This window comes from Chelonoidis abingdonii, chromosome 3 (assembly GCF_003597395.2).
Source record: "Chelonoidis abingdonii isolate Lonesome George chromosome 3, CheloAbing_2.0, whole genome shotgun sequence".
Classification (NCBI taxonomy): Eukaryota; Metazoa; Chordata; order Testudines; family Testudinidae; genus Chelonoidis; species Chelonoidis abingdonii.
Genome location: NC_133771.1, coordinates 11,908,073 through 11,934,098, shown reverse-complemented (window position 1 = coordinate 11,934,098; position 26,026 = coordinate 11,908,073). Strand labels below are relative to the sequence as shown.

Here is a 26,026-nt window from a genome sequence, read left to right as displayed (position 1 = left end):
CGGGTGGCACTGCCGTTCATTAAAACCATCCAGGCCACTGCCGACACTCTGTGGCAGTCTCCAGCCTCCATTCCACCGATGGCGAAGGGGGTCGAGAGAAAGTACATGGTACCCTCTCGGGGGTATGCGTACTTGTATGTTCACCCTCCCCCCTCTTCATTAGTTGTCCAGTCAGTCAACGAGAGGGAGCGCCATGGTCAGCATGCGCCTGCCCCGAAGTCTAAGGAGGCTAGGTGAATGGACCTCCTGGGGCGCAAAGTATATTCGGTGGGTGCCCTACAGCTCCGGGTGGCCAACCAGCAGGCTCTGTTGAGCCGATATAATTATAACACCTGGGCGGAGGTGGGTAGGTTCACAGAGCTGCTACCCCCTGACTCACGCCAAGAATTTATGGCGTTCATAGAGGAGGGCAAAAAAGTGGCCAGGACCTCTCTTCAGGCCTCCCTGGACGCAGCCAACTCGGCTGCCAGGACTTTGGTCTCTGGCATCACCATGAGGCGTATCTCCTGGCTCCACGTCTCTAACCTACCTTCGGAGCTTCAATACGCTATTCAGGACTTACCCTTTGAGGGCAAGGGTTTGTTCTCAGAGAAAACTGATCCTCGATTGCAGAGCCTGAAGGACAATAGGGTCATCATGAGGTCGTTGGGCATGCATACCCCCGTGACCCAGCGTAGGCCCTTTAGGCCCCAACCCCGCCGCCCGTATTTTCCACCACGAAACAGGCAGGACCTCAGTAGGAGGCGCGGGTGGGGTGCGCGGAGACGCCAATCCGGCCCCCCAAGGGGGGCAGAGCCAAGGGCCCTCTAAGGCTCCACCAGGGCCTAAGGCCAATTTTTGAAGGTGCGCCCGGGGACGGCGTACCAGCCTCAACACAGGATCCTTCTCCCCCCTTCTCCGACCACCTTTTCCTACTTCCTCCCGGCGTGGTCCCAGCTTACCTCGGACATTTGGGTGCTGCGCACAATGAAGCAAGGATACCACCTCCAATTTGCTTCATCCCCACCTTCCCGCCCCCCATCCCAGTCCCTCTTCAGGGACCCCTCTCACGAGCAAATCCTCTTGCAAGAGGTGCAGTCTCTCCTCGCCGCAGGAGTCGTAGAGGAGGTCCCGATAGCTGAGAGGGGAAAGGGGTTTTACTCCCGCAATTTTCTAATTCCCAAGTCCAAGGGAGGCCTCCGGCCTATTCTAGACCTGCGGGGGCTCAACAAGTGGCTGCTCAAGTTGAAGTTCCGCATGGTCTCCCTGGGAACTATTATCCCGTCTTTGGATCCTGGAGACTGGTACGCTGCCCTCGACATGAAGGACGCGTACTTCCACATTGCCATCTTTCCACCATACAGAAAGTACCTTCGGTTTACGATCAACCACCAGCACTTCCAGTTCGCAGTCCTCCCCTTTGGCCTCTCCACGGCCCCGAGGGTGTTTACAAAGTGCATGGCAGTCGTCGCCGCACACCTCCGCAGGCAGCAGATACATGTGTTTCCGTATCTCGACGACTGGCTCATCAAAGGGACCTCTCAGACTCAGGTCCATCAGCACGTCAGCGTAATCATGGCCCTCTTCTCCCGGTTGGACTGCTCCTCAACATGGAGAAATCCACACTGGTCCCTACTCAAAGGCTGGACTTCATAGGAGCAACCCTGGACTCCACGCTCGCCAGGGCTTACTTGCCCCAGGCCCGCTTCCAAGCGATCGTCTCGATCATCCGGGGCCTGCAGGCCTCCCCACTCACCTCGGCTCCCACCTGCCTGGGCCTGCTGGGGCACATGGCCGCATGCACTTATGTCACCAAGTACGCCAGGCTCCGCATGCAGCCCTTCCAAACGTGGCTCCATTCGGTCTTCCGCCCAAGCAGGGACCCTATGGACGTCCTGGTCACGGTTCCTCCGAGCCTCCTCCACTCCCTCGATTGGTGGCTGAATCTGTCCCTGGTATGCGCAGGGATGCCGTTTCAACCTCAGCAGCCGTCGCTGACCTTGACGACGGACGCGTCATCCCTCGGTTGGGGGGCCCATCTAGGTCGCCTGCAGACCCAGGGCCTTTGGTCCGCCCAGGAGCTCACGCTCCATATAAACGTCCGGGAGTTAAGAGCCGTCCGCCTGGCCTGTCAAGCATTCCAGCGGCTTGTTCGTGGCCGTTGTGTTTCTGTGTTTACGGACAACACAACGGCCATGTACTACATCAACAGATAGGGGGGGACCCGCTCATCTCCCCTGCGTCAGGAGGCCATTCGACTCTGGGACTTCTGTGTAGCCCACCAGGTGGACCTAGTGGCGTCCTTTCTCCCGGGGGTCTGGAACCCCCTGGCGGATCGGCTGAGCCGGTCCTTCCTCTGCCACGAGTGGTCAATTCGGCCAGACATCATACATTCCATCTTCCAGAGGTGGGGGTTTCCCCAGGTAGACCTGTTCGCCTCCCGCTCGAACAGGAAGTGCCAGGAGTTCTGCTCCTTCCAGGGTCTCTCCCCCAGATCGATCACGGACGCGTTCCTCCTGCCCTGGGGACACCGCCTACTGTATGCCTTCCCTCCGTTTCCTCTGGTACACAAGGTCCTGCTGAAGTTCCGCAGGGACAAAGCGCATCTGATCCTGATCGGGCACGCGTGGCCCAGGCAGCCCTGGTACACCACCTTGCTGGATCTGTCGGTGACCACTCCGGTTCCCCTCCCTTTCTTCCCAGACCTGATCACACAGGATCACGGCAGGCTTTGCCATCCGGACCTGCGTGCCCTCCACCTCACGGCGTGGCTCCTGCATGGCTAAACGCTGCAGAGTTGTGCTGTTCTGCTCCGGTACAGCATATTCTCCTCAGTAGCAGGAAGCCTTCCACCCGCTCCATGTATTCAGCTAAGTGGAAGCGCTTCGTATGCCGGTGCACGACTCAGGGCGTTACCCCCTTAGAGGCCTCGATTCCCACGGTCTTAGACTACCTCTGGTACCTTAAGCAGCAGGGCCTGGAGACATCCTCCCTGAAGGTGCACCTCACAACTATATCCACCTTCCATCCAGGCGAGGGTGCTCATTCTGTATTTTCTCACCCAGTGGTCTCTCGGTTCATTAAGGGCCTGGAGCGCATCTATCCCCCCACACGTCGCCCTGCCCCCACCTGGGACTTCAACTTAGTCCTAAGCAGGCTGATGCAACCGCCCTTTAAGCCACTCGCGACTTGCTCACTCCTGTACCTGTCATGGAAGACAGTCTTCCTGGTGGCCATTACCTCAGCCAGGCGGGTCTCTGAGCTCAGAGCCCTCACGGTGGACCCACCTTATACTGTCTTCCATTAAGGACAAGGTGCAGCTGCGACCTCATCCGGCGTTCCTCCCTAAGGTAGTGTCTGCCTTCCATACCAGCCAGGACATCTTCCTCCCGGTCTTCGTTCCAAAGCCCCACTCTTCTCGGCGGGAGCAGCAACTACACACCTTAGATGTGCGTAGAGCGCTTGCTTTCTATATTGAGAGAACGAAGCCCTTCCGCAAGTCTCCTCAATTGTTTGTGGCGGTCGCGGAGCGATGAAAGGCTGCCAGTCTCCGCCCAGAGGATTTGCTCCTGGGTACAGCCTGCATTCGCAACGTGCTATGCTGGCGATGTTCCTTGGGACGCCACCCAGGCGCATTCTACCAGAGCTCAAGCTTCCTCAGGCCGATTCCTGGCGCACGTGCCATCCCAAGAGATAGCCGGCGCGACTGGTCATTAGTCCACACTTCGCCTCGCACTATCGTTGGTCCAGCAATCTAGAGATGAGCAGCCTTTGGTGCAAGTGGTGCTCCATCTGCCACATTCATCACCCTCCGCTAGGTAAGGCTTGCGCGAATACCTAAACTGGAATGGCATAAGCAATGCACTCAAAGAAGAAAAGACGGTACTCACCTTTGTAACTGTTGTTCTTCGTAGATGTGTGCTCATATCCATTCCAAACCCACCCTCCTTCCCCACTGTCGGAGTAGCTGGCAAGAAGGAACTGAGGGGTGGCCGGGTCGACTGGGGTATATATGCAGCGCCATGGCGGCACCACTCCAGGGGGCGCCCAGCCGACCGGCCAAGTGTTGCTAGGGTAAAAGTTTCTCTGACGAACGTGCACGCGGCGCGCACACACCTAACTGGAATGGATATGAGCAACACATCTCGAAGAACAACAGTTACAAAGGTGAGTAACCGTCTTATCAGAGTGGCCCCTTCTAGCCTAAACATTAATGTTATGATCAGAAACGGTCCCCTTTCATCTCATTAGCCTTAGTTATACCCCACACTGTTAGGCTATGTCTTCACTCCAAATGCTACAGCAACACAACTGCACCACTTCAGTGTAGACACCAACGACAGCGACAGGGAGAGATTGTCCCATCGCTCTAGTTAATCCACCTCCTGAAGAGGTGGTGGTTGAACTGGCAGAAGAATTCTTCCTCTGATCTAGGGTTGTCTACACGGGTGTTGGATTAAATTAACTCGATCTCTCAGAGGTGTGAGTTTTTCAAGCGCCACCCCCCATCCCCCAGTGGTAGCTATGCAGATGTAACATTTCATTGCAGACCAGCCCTTAGTTCTCACAACTCCTTTCCTTCCTTGGCGCTTACACACATTAAATATCTGCAGATTGCCATGCACCACACACTCATCCCCTTGGGCACCACTTAACCAAGCTACATATAGCGAACACTTAAACCTGCTCTCCCAGAGAACACAGCAGATGGGTCATTACTTAGGTCAATGAAAGCAAGACTGGATAGAGCACTGGAAGAGATATTGTAGGAAGAGCTCTGGGTAAGAGACGGGCAAGACAGCCTAACAGATCTTTTCCATCTCCAGTGGCTAGGATGATCAGAAACTGCAAGTTCTTTGGGGAAAGGACTGGCATTTACTATATGTCTGAACAGAGCATGGTAGATTGTGCTGCATTTCTTTTACTGGGGCACTCACATCTGACTTCATTTAACCAATGAAGTGATCTTGTTCTGTTTTTCTTTTCTTTCCATCCAGCAACTAACTATATCAAGAATTAAAAGTTGTAGGAATTGGCAAACCAGAAAAGGCCAATAGCCCATTAAGTCCAACACGTTGTCTCAAACAAATGCTCCTTAGCAGACAATAAAAACACCTGGTGCATAGAGCCAGGCAATTATTTTTTGTCTGAATGTTAAGACAGTTTGGGAGGATTATGCTGTGAGGTGCCTCGATTGGTTTGGTCAAGTGGTTTTGTGGGAGAGGGATGGAACTACTGTGTATCATTAGGGAAATTTTCTTCCTGACCCCAGCTAGAGGGAAGTTTCTGCCCTGACGCATGAGGATTAACAGCCCAGATAAACAGTAACTGAGCTGCTCCCTAATTGCTAGCCTGGTTTTTTTAAAGTAGCTTTTTACTATGAGAAAATCCCCCGTGTCACGTACGTTTATGGAATGTGAGACTATCCCATGCAGCTGGGGATGCTTAGTAATGAGGGCGAGTGGCACAGTCTGCTGAGGTCCTGCGGAGGATTTGTATGCAGGGCTGCTGCTTTGATGTGGATGTTCTTACCTGCTGTAGGCACGCTAAGGTTGTACTGAGGTAAGATGAATAGGAAGGCAGTCTTGGCTGTTGCCTGTTGAAGACAAAAAAACCACACCTGGTTAAAGTAAATCATAGTATTTTCAATGAACCAGGTATAGGTTCCCCTCCCCATATCCTCAGAACAATCCACCCTGCAGGAACCGTCTCCACTGAAATCCCAGCTCTGTACGGTTCATGGCAAAGGGTGCCCTGTTTAGAGCCAGCTACATCTGTTTGTATCCCTCTGCCTCTTCCTAGCCAGCTGCCTTTGCTCCACAAAGCCGACTGCTCAGTAACCAATCACAAGGAACTCGGTTCAGGAGACAAAGTCCAGTCCTGTCAGCAACCTCTTTCCCCCGGGTCACACGTCCCAACCCCAATCACATTGCAGTGCATGCTGGTTAAGTCCAGATCCTCTGCTCAGCCAACAGTCTAAACTGATTTATGAGACTAGGTGAGTGGAGACTATGATTTGCTGGTGTCCTGGGCAAGGCTGGTACTTTCAGTCCAATCCAGTTTGCAGGTGAAGTCCGATACCACTATTAGCTCCCCTGTTAATCGCAGCTCATCGCCTAGAGCAGATCCCTTAAAATCAGGGCAGCATATGGGGGGAGGAGATTACGCTGCCCCACTGCACCACTTCTGTGGGTAATCAAGAGGCATCAGCTGTTTCTTTGGGGCCTTCACCTTGCTGCAAAAGACTAAGCTTAAAAGGGAAATGGCAAAGGGGTAGACAGGACCACATTGTAGTCATGATGTCACATCACGGAGGGGACTTAAACTGGATTTAAACTTAACTACAGAGCAGCCATGCCAACAGCCGGACTAAGAAGCAAAGCACCCCACTGGAAAGCGCAGGGAGGGGACAGACTTACAGACAGGTTGTGACGACTAGTGATCAGGACGGAATTACACTCCCTGATCCCTGACGTGCCCCGTTTGTCCGTCTCTGAAGTGCTCCCAAGTCCTTCAGGATGAAGCATGCTCCATTCATCCTTGCACACTGTGATCACGCAAGATCAGTTCAATCTAAGGATGCTTTACACGGAGCCTTGTACTGAGGAGCCAGGATTTCTAGTCATAGTGTGACAAAGCCCCCAAATGGCTGAACAATACATCAGGCTGAGGGACAGGCCCTCACTCACACACCCCAGCCTCTTGCTCTTAAAAAGGGAAGGAATCACAGAGGGCTAAAGCATTATAGTGTTTGCCTTTGAAAACTGTTTGGTTTTAATGGGCACTTAGGGATACCAGCACAGTACGTTGAGTGGCTTTGGTTCACAAATGAATGCCCAGGCTCCCCAGAATAACCTCAGCCCTGTGCTGGGTGCAAAGCGCCGTAGATTGTAAACAGATTTAGCCAGCAGATCTTTACAATAATCCCTCCTACTGGTGACAGACACAGGGATTAGCCATGCCAGAACCACTGAGGAGAGCGGCAGATGCTTGTTAAACTCCTTGGGTGGAGAGGAAAAGCAGCTTTAGTAATCAAATTGAAGCTGTTGCAGATGGCACACATCTATAGATACATCCTGTAAAGTCCACGTTTTGGGCTGAGAGCCTGGTAAGCACATCAGGGTTAATTCTATCCTGCTCACAAAACCTCAAGGATACCAGGGCTAAAATTTTTCAAAATGATGTGTCTGTATTGTGCATGTTAACCCCAAGTGTCCATCCAGCATCTGTGCATGGTCTCTTTGCTCCTTGAAATCCCACGTGAGTTCAGTTGTTGGCAAGCTGGCTACTCTAAGAGCCTTCCGGGGTTCAGGAGGGTGCTGAGACCGGGGCTGAGCAAGGGCTGCCCAGTGTGGGGAGGAAGGCCAGAACTCTGGAAGGCTGGGATTGGGAAGCCACATCCCTGGGTCTGAACTTCACACTGCTGCTGGGTCTCAATCCGACCTTTGGACCCAGAACCAGAACAGAGGAGCTCAGGCAGGGAGAGGTTAGCATGGCCGTAGAGGTGAGTGTGAAGTCCGTCAGGGGAGGGCAGGAAGGAGAGGTAAGCAAGTATTAGTTTCCAGTTCCTCACTGCAGGAGCACCGAGATCTGATCACTCCCATGCTCTCTGGGACTCTAGCCTCAGCTGTTCAGCTGGAGAAAGGTTGGAAACAAGGCAACCAAGCCATTTGGAACCAAGAGCTAAGGCTGCATTTTCATTGGCGTTCAGTCACAAAATGGATCCATCTGCCCCCTGGTTAGCAGGGTCCAAGCGAACGACAGGCCAAGCGGGAGGTGGGGCTGCGACACTGAGCGATACAGCACTCCCTACGTCACGCCCCAGGAAACAGAACCAAAAACAAATACCAGAAACCCGACCCTGAGCGAGATGGAAGGGAGCAGGTCCTGAAGCTCTAGAATAGCAGAGCCAGAGCAGACATTCCAGGCTCTATCCCGACAGACCACAGCAATCAAATGCTATCGACACAGCACAGCTACTGTCTCCAGGGCCAGCCAATCAACAGCGACACCGAGCACTTCAAGAGCTTTGCGCCTTCCATGCATTGCATGGATGACAGTAAACCCCGCAACGGGGTGCAAGCAGGCTGCCTGGGCAGAGATCTCTGCAATTCAACAGGCCTCACTAGAAGATGGATTTGATTAGAAGTATCCACTTGATTTACCATCTTCCGTCCGAGGGTCTCTTAACTACTTCAGCACTCAAGCTGCGTATCACCTCTTGGAGGTAGGGAAACTGAGGCATTGAGAGGTTAAGGCAGGAATTTCAGTCATGGGTGACTGAGCTACTAATAAGAAGTGTGGCACAGCAAACAGAGAAATGGACTGGGACTCAGAAGACCTGGATTCTAGTCCCAACTGCAACTGGCCTGCTGGGTCACCTTGGACAAGTCACTTTAGCCTCCCACTGCCTCAGTTTCCCCATTTGTAAAATGGGGCTAACCACCCAGACCTTCTTTGGAAAGCACTTTGAAAACTATGGATAAAAAGTGCAATACAAAATCTAGGTATTCTAAACTACCTATTCCCCAGATCCCGCCTAAGTGATTGCTTAATGTCCAGGACCTAAACAAATTGATTTTCAGAGATGTAGGGCTTCTAGAACTCCCACTGAAAGCCAGATCCCTTTTATTGAGGTTCCTAGGTATGCACAGTACTAAAGGTTAAGGCACAGGTGCCTGGCTAAATAAACCAGTTGTTTAGTATAAAAGTAAACAGCAGCTACAGGTTTTTCCTGCCCCCGTCCCACTTCACAGAGACTACCTGGCTAGGGGAGAGACTGCCGTGCTAGTTTTGAACAGAACCCTGGGAACCTTCAAAGACTTGCACATCTTGGAGTTTAGAGTCGCACCATACCCTGAGCCTTGAGCTGCACAGGTGGTTTGATGTGGATTGACCCTCCAGCACACTACGTATGTTCATGAACTGCCCATTCGACTCGTGCCCCCATCGGACTTCTCAAAGTGACATTCCACTGAGATGTCACTTCAGTCCAATTCTATCGTCCCCACAAGGCTATGGGAACCGGAAGTGCAGTTCAGCTCAATGAGAGTAAGACGATGTTATTATTTTATTAGGGTCATCAGTAGATCTCAAAGCACTTTACAAAGGAGGTCAGTTTCATATTCCCACTTTACAGATGGGAAAAATGAGGCCCAGAGCAGCGGTGCCCAAGATCACCCAGCAAGTTAGTGGAATAGAACCCAGGTCTCTTGAGTCCCAGTCGAGTGCTCTATCCACTAGGAAACTGCACATAAAAGGGTAAAAGTAACAAAGTGTTACGGCAAACCACACGTGATTGCCTCCATAATGCCATAGCTAGACATAGAATCACGGGACTGGAAGGGACCTCAAGAAGTCATCTAGTTGTCTCCTGCATGACCATAAATACCATACAGATCTCTACCCCAAAATGTTTACAACCTTTTAGAAACATTGAATCTTGATTTAAAAGTCACCAGGACCCTCGGTAAGATGTTCCAATGGTTAATTCCCTTCCCTGTCATGAATTTACATCTCTCCAGTCTCAATTTATCTAGCTTCAGCTCCAAGCCACTGGATTGAGTTGTACCTTTCTGCTAGCCTGAAGAGCCCATGTCAAATATTTGTTCTCCATGTAGGTATTTATAGACTGCAATCAAGCCATGCCTAAACCTTTTCTTTGATACACTAAATAGATTGAGCTCCATGAGTCTGTCATTATAAGGCATGTTTGCTAAACCTTTAATCATTCTCATGGCTCTTCTCTGAACCCTCTCTAATTTATCAACATCCTTCTTGAATTGTGGATACCAGAACTGGGCACAATAGTCCAGCAGCAGTTGCATCAGCGCCAAATACAGAGTAAATTAACTCCTCCTCTCCTACTGAAGATTCCCCTGTTTATGCATCTCCCGATCACATTAGCCTAAGTTTGGGCCACCGTGTTGCACTGGGAGCTCATGTTCAGCCGATTATCCACCATGACTCAAGTCTTTTTCAGAGTCATGGTGTAGATGAGTGGACTCACCCCTGCGGCGCCTCCTGCTGGTGACTTCTGGGAATTAGCTCGATTCAGCTCCAGAGCGCCCTCTGCAGCCCGGTGATCCGCCTTCCAGCTACTGGCCCCCATGTCCCTCCCAGGACCATGGTGCCCCTTTAACGGGGTCTCCCCCTCCCAGGGGAACCCCCACCCCACTATCCCCACTTTGGGCAGTAGCCAATATTGAGGCAGTCTTCATCTAGCCCCTGCTATCTGGGGCAGACTGCAGTATAAGCCACTCATCACAGCAAAGGGGTTTGGACCTGCTGCCTTTGCCTACTCCTGGGCTGCCCTCTGCAACTCCCAGCACCTCTTGGCTTAATGCTAGGCTGCGGCCTGGGGCTTTCCAATCAGGAGCTCCCCAGCTCCTCTGCCTTTCCCCAGCCCTGCTCCACTCTAGGTACCTTGTCTAGCTCCCTACAGCCAGGCCCTTCTCCCTCTAAAGGCAGAGAGAGACTTCTGAGCTCCTGGCTTCCAGCCTCTTTATAGGGCCAGCTGGGCTCTGACTGGGGCATGGCCAAGCTGCAGCTGCTTCCCCCAATCAACCCAGCTCTTTCCTTCCACAGCCCCAGCCCTCTGCAGGGCTGGCTCTAACCCTTCCCAGGCAGGAGCGAGTGACCACCCTGCCACACATGGCTTCCCAGGACAGTGTACCCATCCTGTAAGCATGGCCTACAGTCTCTGTTCGTAGGGGTATATTTTGCTGTATTTACAACGGACATTGTTTGCTTGCACTTGGTTTACCACATGATCCCGATCACTCAGGCAGTGATCTATCCTCACCATATACCACACCATTAATTTCTGCAGCATCTGCAGACTTTATTAGCGATGATTTTATGTTTTCTTCCAAGAGGATATAAAACCTCATACTCTCAGCTATGACTAACAGAGGTCAGGAAGAAATTTTCCTTGGGAGGCAGGCTAGGTCATAATAGTAGTTTATTTTATTTTTCTTTGTATCAACTAATACTGGACACTTTCTGAGACAGAATACAGACCCAGATAGACTGGGTCTGATCCAGTATAGGCATTCCTAAATTAAGAACAAAGAAGAGAAGACAACAACAGCACAAAATTGCTTAGAAGCAGGGAAATACAAGTGTGCGGGAGCATTGTGTGGTCTTTGGGAAGCTACTTTATATAGACAATCTTTGAAACATAGAGCTGGAAAGGACCTCAAGAGGCCATATAGTTCTACCCTTTGCACTGAGATAGGCCCAAGTGTACCTACACCAGAGGTTCTCAAACTGTGGTCCACAAACCACCAGTGGTCTGCAAGCTCCATTCAGGTGGTCTGTGGATAGTTCCCTTTAAGGCGCACACCTGGGTGGCCGCACACAAGAGAATGAAGGGCCATCCACCTAATTAGTGGAGGTGCACAAGCATAGCTCCACTAATTAAGTGCCTGGACCCTGGAGAAGACACACATAAGGTGAGGTGGTGGCCTTGGGGGGAAATAGAGGGTAGGTGGGAGAGGGCAGTGGGGTGAGAAGAGGGGGTGGAAGGGAATTTGGGATGTGTAGGGCCGTGACAGCCAGAGAAAGAGGTGACTTTCCCCCGCTCCAGGGCTGGGGCTGCCATGGAGAGATGGGCCTTAATCCCAGCCCCAGCTCTGTGGTGGAGGAGAAAGGGCACATCCATTGCATTAGAAAGGTAAGACTACTGATAGTAAAATACAAGTTGTGCGCTTTTATTTGTAGAACAAAAAAAATTAAGTTTTTTGATAGCACTTTTATCCAAAGCACATGGTACAAACAATATTTGGAAAGATCATTAAGAGGTCCGTCAAAATCCTCAGCAATTTTCAAGTGGTCAGTGAAAGAAAAAAGTTTGAGAACCACTCACCTAGACCATCCCGTACAAATGTAACCTGTCCTTAAAAACCTCCTCTCTTGGAAGCCTGTTCTGTACTTCAGTATCCTTAGAGTTAGAAAGTGTTTCCTAATATCTAACCTAAATATCTCTTGCTGCAGATTAAGCCCATTACTTCTTGTCCAACCCTTGGGGGACATGGAGAACAATTGATCACTGGCCTTTTGAGAACAGCCCTTAACAGATTTGAAGTTTGTTATCGGGTCCCACCCAGTTCTTTTTTTTCTCTCAGGACCAAACATGCCCAGTTTGTTAAATCTTTCCTCAGAGGTCAGGTTTTCTAAACCTTATATCATTTTAGCTGATCTCCTCAAGACTCTCTCTAGTTTGTCCACATATTCCTTAAAATGTGGTGCCCAGAACTTAACACAGTACCAAGTAGAAAGGGACAAATACTTCCCAGGTCTTACATATGAAACTCCTGTTAATATCAGTCTTTTTCTCAACTGCAACACATTGTTGAGTCATACTTAATTTGTGATCCACTGTACCTGGGCTTGGAAGGGTTGGATTTTTACCGGTAAGTTTCAGTAAATGTTGATTTTACTATACATACACACAAACAGATGGAAAAATACCTCCATCAATGATAACAGAAATTTACATATAGGCAGAGTAAGAAAAATGCTGCTTGAGACTGTATTAGAGTTTGATTTAAGGATATTTATTTTGTGTACTTTGACATATGATGTTGACAATTTGTGTTTTAATGGTTATAAAGTTTTTCCTTTTGTATCTCAATGTCTATTGTCATTAAATGATTATCTGACACCTGTCATAAACAGATAGCTAAGGGTTAATGTTTCTTTTACCTGTAAAGGGTTAACAAAGGGAACCAAACACCTGACCAGAGGACCAATCAGGAAACCAGATTTTTCAAAGCCCAGAGAGGGAATTTTTGGGTGTGTGTCCTTTGTCCGTGTCTCTGTTGCTCTCTCGGCTCTGAGAGTAATCTCTCTATCTCCAGGCTTTCTAATCTTCTGTTTCCCAATTAATTACAGATTAAACAATATAGTTTTTATATTTTTTGTATTTACTTGTGTACGTTCTGGCAGATGTTTCAATTGTATTTCTTTCTTTGAATAAGGCTGTTTATTCATTTTTTTCTTTTAAACTACGCCTGTATATTGTCACCTTGATATACAGAGAACACATTTTTATTCATCTTTTTCTTTCTTTTTATATAAAGCTTTCTTTTTAAAACTTGTTGGATTTTCTTTTCTAGTTGAGGCTCAAGGGGATAGGAATCTCTGTGCCAGGATTACGGTCTCTCTCAGGGAAAGACTGGGAGGGGGAAAAAGAAGGAGGGGGGAAGGTGAATGGTCCTCTCTGTGTTTGTGTTTCAAGGACTTGAAACACGGTGATCTCCCAGTGTACCCAGGGTGCGAAAATCTGGGAGGAGGTAAAGAGGAGGAAGGGAAGTGGGTTATTTCCCTTTGTTGTGAGAGCCTAAGACTCAGGGCCTCTGAGTCTTAGGGTCCCCCAGGGAAGGTTTTGGGGAGACCAGAGTGAGCCAGACACTGGAATTCTGGCTGGTGGCAGCGCTATCAGATCCAAGCTGGTAATTAAGCTTGGAGGGTTCATGCAGGCACCCACATTTTAGACGCTAAGGTTCAGAATTGGGACTTATGCTTATGACAACACCCCTCAATAATTCCCTGCAACAGTGAAAATTTAAATTAATAATAGAAAAAATGCTTAAAAATAAGCATCAATATTATCCACCAAATTTATTTTAAAAATAAATAAAAATCGTACTCTGCCAAGCCTAATTACAACCCCTGGGTCGTTTTCAGCAGTACTACCAGCTAGCCACTTATTCCTGTTCTGTAGCTATGCATTTGATTTTTCCTTCGTAAGGGAAGTACACTGCATTCATCTTTACTGAATGTCATCTTGCTGATTTCAGACCAGTTCTCCAGTGTATCAAGATTGAACCAAGAATCCAATATTTTGAATTCTAACCCTGTCCTCCAAAGTGCTTGCAACCCTCTGAGTTTGGTGTCATCCATAAATTTTGTGAGCATATTCTTCACTCTATTAGCCAAGCCATTAATATTGAATAGTAGCAGACCCAGGACAGACCCCTGAAGGACCTCACTAGATTGGTTCCCTGTCAAACTGGGAGGACCTCTGAACTACTCTTTGAGTAGTTTTTTCAACCAGACTTACATTCAGCTTGTAGTAATTTCATCTAGACCACATTTCCCTAGTTTGCTTACGAGATTGTCATGTGTCAAAGGGGTTACTATAATCAAGATACATCATATCTACAACTTCCCCTCTATCCACAAGGTCAGTAACCTTCTCAAAGAAAGTAATTAAATATCTAGAGTAATTTTTACAATGTAAAATACATTGTTATTACACAGACACACACACACAAAGGTGATTAGAGGATTCAGATGATAAATATAAGCTAGCACTGATGACATTTAATATAAAGGCCGAACTGTCTAGTTCAGTGGTCCCCAACGCGGTGTCCACGGGCGCCCGCTGGGGCATCTATGTGTGCTCACGTACTGTTCAATGGACAAGCATCCGCCGAAACGCTGCCAAGCAGCAGCAGCAGCATCCAAAGGCGTTGCTGCTGAAATGCTGCTTCTTGGTGGCATTTCCGCAGATGCTCGTCCACCGGCCACGGTCCTCGGTGGCTCATCATCCAGGTGCCCGCCAGACAAAAAAGGTTGGGGATCATTGGCTAGTTGATGGAGCAAAGACTTGGGACCCAGGATACCAAGGAGCTCTGCCACTGGCTTGCTGGGTGACTTTGGCTAGTCACATGCCCCATGCCTCAGTTTCCCCATCTGTAAAATGGGTATAATCATACAGACTTGCTTTGTACATCCAGTTGAGATCTACTAATGAAGGACACCGTATAGGAATCAGGACTCCTGGTTTCTATTGTCAGAACTTTGCTACTGACAAAGTAAACTTGGGCAAGTCACTTAATCCGTGTATCAGTTTTCCCAGCTACCAAATTGATGTATTTACCCTACCTCGCAGGGGAGGTGGAATTCACGGTGTGCAAAGACCCCCTTCACCGCAGAGTGCAGTGTTAGCAGCAAATACTTGAGTTAGTGATAACAAAATGTGACAAGCTGAATCATCTGTACTGAAATCAGAGAATTAAAACCTGGAATGTTAATGTATCCAAGCAAGTGGCAACACACCAGTTTTCTATTCACCCCCCCATGAGCCATCTAGCTTCTTCCATACCACGCAGGCAAGTGGAGAGCTTTAGAAACAAAAGACTTAGTGCACTGTGAGATTCAACACAAATAGACAGAAGCTGCATTTACTACAGGTTAACAACCGCCATTTAGAAGACTGCAATCTATAAAACACTGCAACTCTGTCTCAGTGTCCTTCAGATAAGGCCTTAAAAAACAAAGTTTCTATGGGGATATTAAAGGTCTCATAGCACTTAATCCAAGAGAGGGATTTGCCCACCGTGTTGGCCAAACATTCCCTTCTCTCCCGCACAACTACTGAGCATGACAACTGTTTACTCAGCAACCACCCTCCACTCCAGAGGTTGCTGCATTTCAGTTGTATTCTAAAAAGCCCTACACAACAACTAGGCAGTGATAGCTAGTGATATTATGACTTACACAGCGCTATCATCTGTATGTATCGGATTTATGAGGAGGAGCCCTGTGTCATTTCCATTTCACAGATGGGGAACCGAGGTACTTGCCCATTGTCAGACAGGGAGCCAGCAGCAGAGTGGGAGAACAGAATTTCAGTCTCCTGCAGCCCACCTGCAATCCAAATCCTTAGTGAATATCTCAGAGACCTTGTGCCACATAATAGGGACACATAGTAGAGAACAAAAGTATTTCTTTCTATTCGCGGACCAGGGCTTTGTAAAGCTTACTGGTCCTAAAGCACTTCTACTGCCCACCAAGGGACTTCCAGTCATGCTGGCTGCAAGATTTCATACCTTAACACCACAACATCCTTTCCATTCTACTCCCAAAGCTCTGGTCAATTCCAATGTGATTTTAGCAGACAATCTCATGCATGGCTAAAGTTAACGATTTCTGCTATTTCAAAGCGGGGTTCCAAGCTTTCAGATGACACAAAACACTGTTTTCTACTAGCTTTGGCAAATCAAGATAGCAACCACTAAAACCCATGTCTGAACTGAAGCAGAAAAGAATCAGAAAGCAAGTTAGTCATCAGAATGATTCAGTTTTAAATGTCTGAAGTCTCATGACCAGCCAGGTTTGGAAACAGATGTGGTATGTCAGGGGGGAACTGAGAATCCCAGCCTTCCTGGGCTATGCAGCAATGGCTTTGCAGGCCTGAGGGCTCATGAGATTTGTGACAGTAATGTTGCTGCCGGTCCTTCTAACATTACCGCAAGTCTAGTCATGGAACTTGGACCAAATATTCTCTGCATCTGGAAGCTGATTCTCTTCCCAACCCTGCCTCCTCCCGCCATTGCTATGCATATGAGGTGGAACCAAAGCACAAGGGCAGCTTTTAAAGAGGCTGATATGACAGAGACTGTGAAATTTTCCTTCACACTAAATCAGAATTTCTATAAGTGTGAAATTATTCCATAAAGTGTCAGCTACAGCCGATAACACCCGTGTCTTCCTTGTCCCTCTAGGGAGAAACCCAGGAGCACCATGTGATCAGAGATTCGCAAGCGTAGTGAGTGTCACCTGCTGGTGACTGTCTCCGCTATGCAAGTCCAGTAGAGCGGGCTGCCTAGAGATTCCAAGTCGAGGCACACAGTGTTTCTACAGCAATTCACCGGGTTACTTTGGTTTTTGTTAGTGCGACTGTGAAGAGTTGCCTTGGGGCACTAGCAGGGTCAAAGTTCATACTCTGAGTACTGCTTCTTGCTCCCAAGTGGGGAGGAAGCTTGCATTGTTGCTGCTTTTACTGTGCCTGCTCTACGCACAGAGGACGGAAGCCTCTGGAGCTTTCATTCGGATACCCACCACTGGCACTAACTTCATTCGAAGGCTTCAAACAGTTCCAGATGTGGTTACAAATTCAAACTCTATGGTCTCCACTGACCCAGAAGCGCCCAGATTAATAACGATGAAGTCACTGAAATAATACAACTGGAACCACTGTTTAACCTAACTGGCAAGCTTAGCTGTGCCCTCTCAGGGCAAACAACATTTTAAAGCCAGAAGAACCCAGTCTCATCATCTAGACCAGGGGTCTCAAACTCAGTTTACCTTAGGGCCAGTGCCAAATCTTAAATCCTCCCAGCCAGCCAATAATGTCACTCATGATGCCCAGAACCCGCACTCCAAAACTCCCGCCCCTACCTGCCTAAGGCTCTGGGAGGGAGTTTGGGTGGGGGAGGGGGTCTGGAGTGCAGGCTCTGGGAAGGAGTTTGGGTGCTGGATGCAGGCTCTGGGGCAGGGGACGGAGGTGCAGGAGGAGGGGTGAGGAGTGCAGGCTCTCAGAGGGAGTTTGTGGGCTGGGAGTACCTGGGAAGAGGGTACAGGGAGGGGATGTGTGGGAAGGGGGTGCAGGCTCTGTGAGGAAGTTTGGGAGCAGGGAGGGGGTGGGGCTGCAAGCTCTGGGAGGGGCTTCGGTGCTTACCTGGGGCTCCCAGGTGGAGTGGGCCAGGGGGCCTCCACACGTTGCTGCCCCCAGGCACTGCCCCCGCAGCTTCCCACTGGCTGCAGGGGCACTTGAGGTGGCAGCAGCACGCAGAGGCACAGCCCTGCCCTGGGCCTGCAGGGAAGGGCTGGTAGATTCATACACCTGTATGTCCTGCTGGCCACATGTAAATTAGAGTGTCAAATTCTGCTCAGTCATATGAGTATTTACCCATCACAGTGAGGTCATCCCAGTATTTGACCCCCTGCGTATGATCTGATGTGGCTGGATAACTTCATTTGGAGCAGGACTGGCACCAAGTATTTACACCACCCAATATATGCTGTTTAACATAATCCAGGGTACTGTGCAGACAGAGGGGCATGATCTATTGGCCCATGCACAGGACAGTGAAACAGGAACTCAAGAGTGCTAGCCCTGGCTCTGTGCCTCTGGGCTAGTCACAGAACCGCTCTGTGCCTCAATTTCCCCATCAGTAAAATGGGGATAAGACTTCCCAAACTCACAGGGTCATGGCAAGTACTGGTGTTTGCAAAGCATTAGGATGAACTGCACTAAGTGTCCAATAAAAGATCTAACTACATAAGAAATTTATAATAGAAACAGCAACTGTAAAACTATTTGGTCCAAAGATGGGCATGCAGAACCTGGAGGTGCTGGTGACAGCTTTTTCGACGTTCTTGAAGTAGAAAAGAAAGAATCACAACCCTTTGTAAGTCACTTGGGAGGTACTGGTGGATCCAAAGAGGAAGACAGCACCAGAGCGGGAAAGTTCAGAATGCAGGTGGCAAGTTGCAACCCCAGCTCACAGCTGACCAAGGACTAGGCCCATCCTAGGATTTGTGTTATACCCAGAGTCCCTCACGTCAGCCTGCTTGTCTCCTACCTGCTGTGTCTCATCTTGTATACTGGGACTTTCAGAGACTAAGGGAGTGAGACACCTAAATCTCACCGAGTGTCAACGGGGTCTGGAATGGGCTTATCAAACCATCCTAAGTCATTTAGGAGCCTCAGCCCCAGGGACTTGGGGAAGTTACAGCCCTCCCAGGAACTTGTGCTCCTAAGGGTACATTGACACTGCAGTCAGGGGGTGTCACTTCTGCCTTGGGTAGATGTACACATACTAGCTTTGATCCAGATAGTGAGCCAAAATAGCAGTGGCCCTGGAGTTACGTGGGTGATGGGACAGGCTAGCTGCACCCCTCACTCCTGGGTATGTACTCGGGCAACTAACCCGTGTCACTGCCCACGTAGCCATCGGCCACACTACTACTGTGAGTGCACTAGCCTGATGAAAGTTAGCACAAGTACATCTACCCGAGCTGGAAAGAACACCCCTGGCTGCCGTGCAGACGTACCCTAACTCACTCACACTCTTGGAACTCTCACCCTTTGGTTGTCAGCTCTTTAAGACAGTGACTGTCATAGATTCATAGATTCTAGGACTGGAAGGGACCTTGAGAGGTCATCGAGTCCAGTCCCCTGCCCTCATGGCAGGACCAAACACTGTCTAGGCCATCCCTGATAGATATTTAAGAGTAGGTTAGATAAATGTCTCCAGAGATGGAGATTCCACAATCTCCCTAGGCAATTTATTCTGTCTGTGCAGCACCCATCACCACAGCTGTTTGGCCTCCAGGTGCTACCACCGTACAGATGTTAAACTATCACCACCACCCTCAGCCTGAGACCATCTTGAGAAACAGACCCCAAGCCACCTTCTCTTTAGAACAGGAATAGCAGCTCAGCCCCGCCAAGGACCAGCTTTAGGAAGTGCGGGGCCCAGTTCGAACAATTTTGACGGGGCCCTGGCAGGGATGACTAAAAAAAACAAAACAAAACAAAACACGTGGGGCTTGTACACACCGGGCGGTGTTCCGAGTCTTTGGCGGCACTGAAGAGCCAGAGTGAGCAAAGTACCCGCCGTCAAAGTGCCGCCGAAGACCCAGCATGCTGCCGGGTGAGTAAAATTAAGAAGGTACCTTTAGCCAGGGAAAGGATTCTCACTGGGCGCGGGGCCCAATTCGGGGGCATTGGTGGAATAGGCCTAAAGCTGGCCCTGGCCCCGCGTCCCTCACAGGCACTACAGGCGAGAACATAAACCGGTGCCTCATCTCCAAGATGCCTTTACCTTGCACTCTCTTTGCAAGTCTGTGCAGCAACTTGGCCACGGGCCGTTTGCCAGGCTCCTCTGCTGCCTGCGTAAACACACTGGCACCAGCTGGAGTTTGGAATCCATCGAGTGCACTGCCAGCCGGTGACGTGGAGAAAAGTCAGATTAGGGGAATGAGTAATGAGCAAGCGGGTGGGAGAGGAGCTACTGTTTGCACAGAACGGTTTGCAAGGGATGGCACTAGCCAAAACGAAGCTTCCCGAATGCTGTGCAAATTACAGCTCTCCTGCCCTACTCCAGCTACTAGCCAGATGGGTTTTAATCTCCCAATCACTTAGACAGGAATCTGCTCCGGTGAATACGATACTGACACCTGATCCAATGAGAGTCTAAACTGGTGACATTAAAACCCCAGTTCTAGAACTAGGCTGGCATCCAACAGTCACTCAGTATGTCTACACTGCACAAAAAAGCCTGCAGCAGTAAGCCTCAGAACCTAGGTCTACACACTCAGACTCATGGGACTTGCGCTACGGGGCTAAAAATAGCAGTATAATGTTCCCACTCGGACAGGAGCTGAGGCATGGAAACCCGGCGAGGGAGTGGATCTCTGAGCCTGCGCAGGAATGTCTACACTGCTACTTTTAGCCCTGTAGCGTGACCCCTAGTATGTAGACCTGGGCTCAGACTCACTGCTGTGGCGCTGTTTGTTCAGTGTAGACATGCCCTCAGTTGCTTGCATCTAGCAGAACCCTTGGCAAGGGGCGGGGGGGGTGGGGTAGGGGGGGCACATGCTGGAATAGCCTTCAACACCCTTTGTATCCAATGCAACAAGCACCATCCTTGGCAAATGGTGCAACAAATCAAAACCTTGTGAGAATGTCAGAATAGCAGCTTCTTGTGCAGCTAAGGAGAATATCTGGGCCAAGGAGAAAAATCCAGCCCAGGGAGGGGTACGGTCCCCTCTGGCAAATACAGCACTGCCAGTATTAGAGAAACATCACACTGGGAACTACTCAACACGCCATAGGGAAGTGAATGGGATAATGGGGTCCACAAATTAAAGTAACACCGCACAATTATTACGACAAGTATTTGAAGACTTATCGTCACAATGCATAGCCCACCTGTTTACTTATAACAGAGTGAATGAAGTCAAAATAATTCTTAGTGTGGGAGCTGCTTATCCCAGATAAATGCTGGGGTGCCCTTTTCCCCCTTTAGAAGAGAACCTAGAGCACGCGCAGATCCATGTATCAATAATTCATGGCTCTGTTACTGACGTATCTTGGATTATTAAAAGCTGGAATTTATATAATATCAAGATTTTTAGATGTGACTAGAGATTCTGGGCATCCAAAACAGACCTATTAAAGGGCATCCCCTCCCCCTCAGAAAACCATCTTAAAATCCTGACCCCACCTACTTCATTGTTCAAGCTGTTGGCACTTTGCAGGTCATGCAGCAAAATCAAAAGTGAAACTGACAAATGTTTCTAGTCAGAAGTCGGTCAGTTTCACTTTCAGGTGTGCCCAGGCACTTGTCTGCAGCTAACAGCAAGTTACTGGGTTTGGTTTTCAACACCTTTAAATGCATAAACTTGGCCCCGCCCTGCCTGGGAAGTTTGCTTAGAAATAAATCATAGAAATGTAAGACTGGAAGGGAACCTTTATGTGTCATCTAGTTAGGGTGACCCAGACAGCAAATGTGAAAAATCGGGACAGGGGTGGAGGGTAAGAGGGGCCTATATAAGAAAAAGACCCCAAAATCGGAACTGTCCCCATAAAATTGGGACATCTGGCCACCCTACATCTAGTCTAAACCCCTGCACTGAAACAGGACTAAGCATTATCTAGGCTTTCTGTAACCGGTGTTTTTCTAACCCGTTCTTAAAAACCTCGGGTGACAGATTACACAGCCTCCTTGCAGCAGTAAAATATTTCTGTTCATATTAGAGGTTTGACAAACAATTTAAAAAATATACATTGCTTCCTAATGTTGTCCTCTGAGGGCTCGAGTGCCCATTGAAACAAAAATAAAAACTTGTTAATCCGAAGTACATTCCAGATGCATCAGAATAGGACCTGCACATAATTTGGACTCCCAGATTTGAAAGCTGAGGCTCAAGGATAAAACAGAAGGAGGTTTTTTAGCATCTCATTTAAACACACTGTCCAAAGATTCCTGTCTATTTTAACAGACAACAGTTCGTCTACCACACATTTCCCTTATATTTATCCCCACCGCACTAGGAGATCTAGATTCTAACCCCAGTTCCGCCATAAATTCTGCAACCTTGGCCAGGTCACTTCACCTCTGTTCTCCTCGGTTTCCCTGTCCATCAGATACAAATGACACACTACCCTACAACAAAGGGCTACTGTGAGGCTTCATTCGTTACTATTTGTACGGCGTTTTAAGAGCTTTTCGTGGAGGGTGCTATAATAGGGCAGAGTATATTTAGTATTAGTCTGGAAACAGGAGCTCATTTGTCAGCCTCCTCCCCTTGGCAGGATCATATTTGGGAGATCAGGATTCAGGACGACAGTGCTGAACGTCCGAAACAAGGATGGGAACAAGAATACAAGAAAAAGCATCACAACTGGACCTTTAATGACTCTGGGTAAAATAGTTTCATCTCTCCTCCCACCAAGCTGTGTGGTGACCCTAGAATCCAGATGTGCTTTTGGTTTTGACTAACTAAAACCACCTACTTTCAAGGCACGCGGAGGGGGGAAGTTTCCAAGTTTAGTGAGTATAGGTTATACAAAGTAGCAATGCTGCACCTCCCAAGTGTGCTTTAGCAACAAGCTTATCTGAATGGTTTGAAACAAATAGGAATTTAACACAAGTCAGCAAGATTTTATTACCATAAATGTCTACAGCTCTGCAAGCCAGAAGAGAGGGCCCTGGACCAGGAAATAGGGATTTGATTCCCAGCTCTGCCACTGGTCTGTTGGGTGACCCTGGGCAAGTCACATCATCCCCCCGTGCCTCAGTTTCCACATCTGTAAAATGTGGACAATGATACTGACCTCCTCAGAAAAGTGCTTTGTTGATCGAGAGATGAAAAACACTGTGTGAGAGTTTGGTATTATTAAGGATAACCTAGTTAAAGCAAGAGCAACTGGTGGTGCAGTCATCCATGTCATAACACCGGCATTGCAAATCAAATCCTTTTCAAGTTTCATTTGTTGCTAGAACATGGTTTAAAAAAATGTCAGTGAAATAAAAGCAATTTGGGGCTTGGGTGAAGAGAACTTATTTTAATTTAAATATGGGGTAATTTTAATCAGAAAAATAGTGAAAGTGATTCTTTGCCATCACTTAGATTTACTTTTAGAATGAGCAAGCATGTCTTTTCAAAGCGTGGTCTGGCCTGTAGCTTCCTGCACTGACCCTGGACAGGTCAGGAGTAGAATCCCATTTAGACGGCTTGCCAAAGAGGCCAGGAGCTGTAGAAAATCCAGCGCTGCTTTCTGACTCTCACACTAACTACAACTTTCACACCATCAGTCTGGATGGGAACCAGCTCCAACATGAATTAAGAGGGGACTGAAACTGGGTTCAATCCAAAACAATATCGTCATCACATCAGCCTTCATCTTAGAAGCAACAGATGGAGAAGCATATAGTAGATCATTTCCTCCATCTCACTGCCAAGACAAGACTGTTCACTATAGTTAGGGTCCTACTGAATTCACAGCCATGAAAAACATGGCACAGATCATGAAACTGATCTCTCCCTCCCATGAAATCTGGCTACTGTGTGGGTGTGAGGGGAAGGTGTGTGGGGGGAAGAAAGAGGTGTCACAGTATTGCTACCCATACTTCTCCACTGCCTTCACAACTGGGTGCCCAGAAAGTGGCGGCTGCTAGCCAGGGACACAGCTCAGAAAGCAGCACCACTGCAGGCTGCAGCGCAGAAATAAGGGTGGCGATACCATACCATGGCATTCTTACTTCTGCGCTGCTGCTGGCGGCAGCTCTGCCTTCAGAGCTGGGCACCTGGACAGCAGCCGCTGCTTTCTGCCTGCCGAGCTCTGAAAGTAACGCAGAAGTGGCAATACCACGGACCTGCCACAATAGCCAGTTTGAGAAATGCTGACTTAAGGTCTTTACATGTACCAGGGGTAGCCGTGTTAGTCTGTATCCACAAAAACAACAAGGAGTCTCATGACACCTTAAAGACTAACAGATTTATTTGGGCATAAGCTTTTGTGAGTAAAAAGCCTCATTTCTTGGGTTTACTTACCCAAGAAAGCTTATGCCCAAATAAATCTGTTAGTCTTTATCATAGACTGTCAGGGTTGGAAGAGACCTCAGAAGGTCATCTACTCCAACCCCCTGCTCAACACAGGAGTGGATCCCCAACTAAATCCCCAAATGGCCCCCTCAAGGATTGAACTCACAACCCTGGGTTTAGCAGACCAATGCTCAAACCACTGAGCTATCCCTCCCCCCTGTAAGGTGCCACTAGATTCCTTGTTGGTTTGTAAGGGCTTTACATGGTTATATTTTTAAATACATATTCATGCTTTGTGACAACACTAAAATTTATTATCTAAAACCATGAAATTTTAAAATGCTGTGATGTGAAATTTACCAAAATGGACTGTGAATTTGGGAAGGGTTTATCTATTGCACAGCATTGTGTCCAGTCCAGTTTCAAAGGCATCTCTCTAGCAAGAAACTTACAAGGCTCCTGTCACAGAGTGCCTCACTTTTTAATGTATTTGTCCTTGCAACACCCCTCTGAGGTGGGGGAAGTACTATTATCCCAATTTTAGATGGGAAACAGAAGCACAGAGAGGCTAAGTGAATTATACAAACCTTGTTGTGGAACAGACTTGAATAACTCAGAACTCCCCACTCCTAGGCTAGTGCTCTAAGTGCTGCACTGTCCTTCTTTGCCATCTGGCGACTGCCCCTTGGCCAAGACAGAATACCAGGCTACAAAGGGCACTAGTCTGACCTGCCAAGGCAGGGCCTTGGTTACAAAGTGCTCTCTGCACAGGGATTTCCCACTGAAGTCAATAGAAGCTGAGTGTGTGAAGAGCAGTTGCAGGGTCAGGCCCTAAGAAGTTGATACAGTACTTTGTGTGTGAAAGGCTGTACAGCTGTTCAGAGTTGTATTAGCCACCATGTTCATAGAATCATAGTAGCGTAGGACTGGAAGGGACCTCGAGAGGCATCTAGTCCAGTTCCCTGCACTCATGGCAGGACTAAATAATAACTAGACCATCCCTGACAGAGGTTTGTCTAACCCAGCGGTTCTCAACCTGCGGCCCACTTGCAGTGCAATCAGCATGCAGCAGCGGCCCATGTGACATCCTTAGGGCCACACAGGTAGTATATATATATCGTGTGGATGCGGCCCACGTAACACAGAGAGCTGCATATGCAGCCCACAGTGGTAAATAGGTTGAGAACCACTGGTCTAACCTGCTCTTAAAAACCTCCAAAGACAGAGATTCCACAACCTCCGTAGGCAATTTGTTCCAGTGCTTAATCACCCTGACAGTTAGGAACTTTTTCCCTAATGTCCAACATAAACCTCCCTTGCTTCAATTTAAGCCCATTGCTTCTTGTTCTCCTTAACCTCTGAGGTTAGGACAATTTTTCTCCCTCCTCCTTGCAACAACAGTTTACATACTTGAAAACTGTTCTCATGTCCCCCTCAGTCTTCTCTTCTCCATACTAAATGTTTTCAATCTTCTCTCATAGGTCATGTTTGACCTTTAATAATTTTTTGTTGCTCTTCTCTGGCCTGTCTCCAATTTGTCCACATCTTTCCTGAAATGTGGTACTCACAACTGGACACAATACTCCAGCTGAGGCCTAAGCAGCACAGAGCTACACAACAAGCTTTAGGGCAGCAAGGACTGCGGCCAGATAGTAGCTCACCACCTGTGAGCTGACAACACACAACGGCGGCTGTCTAGGTCAGAAGTGCGCCAGCTGTAGATTTGGAAGGAAATGGTTAAGTCACAGTCACATGGAAAGTGCCTGGGAGCCCAGAAAAATCCTTTCCTATAGGAAATGGTCTATTGTGAGGCAGGTTCTGACATTTCCTTCAGCCTCTCCATGTCTCTATTGCCAGACAGCAGGAGTGCTAAACCTTTCACCAGCTGACGGCAGCATCTAGCAGTGCGGCCTAGGAGAGAGCTTGAGACTCTCCGCTTTGATCTGAGCTCTGGCCACTACAGTCTAGAAGGGGTCAGTAGATGATACTCTCCGAGCTCCACACCAGCCTGAGTAAGGCCTAACACATGGCCCAAAGGCTGCTCAAAGCCCCCGCGTCCTGCATTCACCCATCCCTGGTGAAGTGACTCCACCGTGCAAACAGTCTCCGACACTAGCAGACGTAGGGCGGATCTTAGAAATGTCATGGAGCAGCAAGAATCAGAGGGGTAGCCATGTTAGTCTGGATCTGTAAA

The 26,026-nt window shown here is 48.6% G+C and overlaps 1 protein-coding gene across 1 annotated transcript in view; it reads right to left on the bottom strand.

Moving 5' to 3' along the window:
* The window catches only part of TRAM2 (translocation associated membrane protein 2), a 59,008-nt gene that overhangs the window by 26,440 nt on the left and 6,542 nt on the right, over window positions 1–26,026 (bottom strand). The window contains exon 2 of the mRNA XM_075063603.1: window positions 5,570–5,575. Coding sequence (XP_074919704.1) covers window positions 5,570–5,575 — 6 coding nt within the window. The remainder of the gene's footprint in view (window positions 1–5,569; window positions 5,576–26,026) is intronic.